The sequence below is a fragment of the Camelina sativa genome, chromosome 18 (assembly GCF_000633955.1).
Source record: "Camelina sativa cultivar DH55 chromosome 18, Cs, whole genome shotgun sequence".
Taxonomy (NCBI): Eukaryota; Viridiplantae; Streptophyta; class Magnoliopsida; order Brassicales; family Brassicaceae; genus Camelina; species Camelina sativa.
The window spans coordinates 3,839,615-3,842,920 of NC_025702.1; the positions used below are offsets into that span (position 1 = coordinate 3,839,615).

General features: G+C 35.9%; 2 protein-coding genes across 7 annotated transcripts in view; both read right to left on the reverse strand.

Annotated features, from left to right (window-relative positions):
* The window catches only part of LOC104760490 (haloacid dehalogenase-like hydrolase domain-containing protein 3), a 2,306-nt gene extending 842 nt beyond the window's left edge, over positions 1-1,464 (reverse strand). Inside the window, exons 1-3 of the mRNA XM_010483414.2 lie at positions 1,203-1,464; positions 605-900; positions 283-489 (exon numbers count right to left, since the gene is read on the reverse strand). Of these exons, the coding sequence (XP_010481716.1) occupies positions 283-489; positions 605-868 (471 nt within the window). The 5' untranslated portion in view covers positions 869-900; positions 1,203-1,464. The remainder of the gene's footprint in view (positions 1-282; positions 490-604; positions 901-1,202) is intronic.
* LOC104760489 (DNA polymerase eta-like) overlaps positions 2,410-3,306 on the reverse strand; it is a 7,532-nt gene continuing 6,635 nt past the window's right edge. For all 6 annotated transcript variants that reach the window (XM_010483412.2, XM_010483410.2, XM_010483411.1 and 3 more), the window contains one exon: positions 2,410-2,932. In XM_010483412.2, the coding sequence (XP_010481714.1) occupies positions 2,579-2,932 (354 nt within the window). In that variant the 3' untranslated portion in view covers positions 2,410-2,578. The remainder of the gene's footprint in view (positions 2,933-3,306) is intronic.

Sequence of the window (3,306 nt, forward strand, 5' to 3'; positions counted from 1 at the left end):
CAAGCAACAAAGCATGCATCCCTATACTCTTGGCCGGACCATAATCTTTGCGCATACTATCTCCAATATGCAAAACCTCTTCAGGCGCAATATTATTCCCCGCTCTCTCTAGCGCAAGCTTGTAAATCCTCGGATCTGGTTTCTCTATCCCTTCAATACCAGAGAACACACCAAAGTCCCACTCTGCCTGAAAAATGAATCAAAATGGCAAAAACTGAGTCCCAAGTTTTCAAGAACCAAAAGAATCACCCATTTACATTCACAATGAGTCCTCTTCACTACCTTGTTCAAACCTAAGGCAGGTAAAATAACTTCTTGATAACGGTACTCCGCATTGCTAACAAGTCCGACTATAAGCCCTTGACTCCGTGCCCATCTTAGAAACGGTCTCGAATCTTGAAACACAGAGTAAGGAGCAGCAGAGCCAAACGTTGAATAGATTCGCCTAAAAATCTTCTCAAATGTCTCCTCATCATACTCATATCCTGCCTAAATTAATCAAAACCCCATAAACATTAAAAGTAAGCAACACACAATGCACACACACACACACACACACCAAATATAACAAAAGAATGATTAAGAATCCAACACAAGTAAGTACCTTGACAAAGGAATCTCTAACACATGTTTTCCACCAAACAATGTTAGGCATTTTGGCATGAAAACCAAAACAAGGATACATTTGAGCCATATCTGTATAAGCTAGTTTAAAGCCTTCATGAACTCGTTTATAATCAGGACAAGGCAAACCAATAGCTTTAGCAGCCATACAATAGTAATCACCAAGCTCTCCTTTATATGCTATGAGCGTACCAGTAACATCTACTGTGATACACCTCAACTTCGATAAAAGCGACACCGCCATTTTTCAGATTCCTTTTTTCTCACACCCCAAATCTGCACAACCACAAAGATGATCAATTTGGTAACCAGATATACGAAATTGAGCTCCTTTTCTTCACCTACCAAAATCGAGAAAAAGGGATGAAATTTTACAGATTCGAATCCAGGGGTTTTGGCTAAACAAGAAATGGTGGAGTTCAGGTAAAGTATCGATTTTTATTTTCCAACCAAGTGAGATCATATCAAATGTAGGGTCAGCAAAAAAAAGATGGCTTTTTAGATAGAAACAAAGCAGAAAGCACGGAGATTTCGAAACACACGTGAAGGAGAGAGAGAGAGAGAGAGATTTGAAGTACCTCCAGAAGCTTTAGAATCGAAGAAAAATATCTCACATAGATGAAATCGCTATTTGGGTTTCTTCTTCAAAAGCTTTTTGAAAGCTATAACACTGAAATGAGATCACCAAGACTAATCTTTTGTGTGATGATATATAGACAGGAAACTGAATAGTAGAGAGATGCGTGTGATTTGCGCACACAGAGAAAATTAGGCACCTATTAGAAATTTTTTAGTCATAATTATATTTTACTTTCGTGTAAAAGATGTGTTTCTTGAGAAATCGGACACTCTTAAACGCTTTAAAGGTAATTTAATTGTGCTATATTTGGAGAGCAAGTTTGAGGGTATTTAGGTCATTTTCAGATAAGGAAAGAAAAAAAGAAAAAAAAAAAAAAAGGAAAAGAATAAACCCATTGGATGGCAATGGCATGATAGTTGCCTGCTGTATTGTCCGAACCCAACAACGGTTTCAGGTTTTCGATATTTTTGTGTCTTTCTTTTGTCTTCCAATAATATTGAAAATTAATTTGTTCAGATAATAGAAAAAAGTTCTAGGCCAAGCGTTTTTTTATTTTGTTTCTGATAGTTATATTTAGGCCAAGTAATAATTTAGCAGCATTTTGATTTTATTTGACTTTTTGACAATAACATGTAATACACTCTTTCGTTTGGTAGAGGTATCGATCCAAATAAGCCCCCATGCTAAAAAAAACTAGAGAGTGATTGTTAGGTAGGAATGTTTGAATATGTGCTCAACAAATTCGTTCNGCTTTAAAGGTAATTTAATTGTGCTATATTTGGAGAGCAAGTTTGAGGGTATTTAGGTCATTTTCAGATAAGGAAAGAAAAAAAGAAAAAAAAAAAAAAAGGAAAAAAATAAACCCATTGGATGGCAATGGCATGATAGTTGCCTGCTGTATTGTCCGAACCCAACAACGGTTTCAGGTTTTCGATATTTTTGTGTCTTTCTTTTGTCTTCCAATAATATTGAAAATTAATTTGTTCAGATAATAGAAAAAAGTTCTAGGCCAAGCGTTTTTTTATTTTGTTTCTGATAGTTATATTTAGGCCAAGTAATAATTTAGCAGCATTTTGATTTTATTTGACTTTTTGACAATAACATGTAATACACTCTTTCGTTTGGTAGAGGTATCGATCCAAATAAGCCCCCATGCTAAAAAAAACTAGAGAGTGATTGTTAGGTAGGAATGTTTGAATATGTGCTCAACAAATTCGTTCAACATTTATATTCATAATTATTAGTCTATAATAGCTCTAAAATAACATTTTTATATATAATTTTTAGCATAATAAGTCTAGCTAGTATTTAAAAGGGATACAATATAATGACTAGACTATATACAGTCAACAACAGAGACAAAGGAGCTTGGATCTATCTATTCAGTGGTGGGAAATAATGAGCAATGCTTGAAGTAGAACCATCACCTTTGCTTTTACTATTGGTGTTAAGCCGCTTATTAGGGTGTAGGAATCTCCTGAGTTCTCTTTGAATCTCAACTGGTAATTCATTCAAAACTGATTGATCGATTTCATCGATCTTGTAGCCCCAATCTATTTGTTGTCTTCTCTCTTCTGATTCTTGAGTCACTTCACTACTATGGCTGCTGTTACTGAAGTTGGCTCTTTTACTGGTTGAGGGGGACACTGTGGAATCTTCTTGAGTCTCTTGCTTCGTTGGAGGACTTGCATTGTAATTCTTGAAAATATCGACAATTGATGGCATTCCCTACGACCAAATATGCAACAGATCTTAGCAACAGTAGACGATTTTTGTGCACCAAACAAAGCGATGATTTGCTTACTCGATTCTTTTCTTTCGGGTTGTTTATCTTCCGCCCAGTTCTCTTTGTTTGTGAGGTTCTGTTTGATTCTAATTGGGTAGGAACATCCGTTGCTTCACTTGATGGACAAGAGACAACGTCCTGACAAGGAAAGTGCGGAATCGGTTCTTCAAGGACACACCACTTGACTAATATGACAAGTTAAAAACATATACCAAGCTCTCGAGTCATTCAAATACTACAGGCCCTCCTAACCAATAACTTCTTTACCAGTTATAATTGCAAAAGAATCTCATCACATTTCTATTCCTTTGAAAGT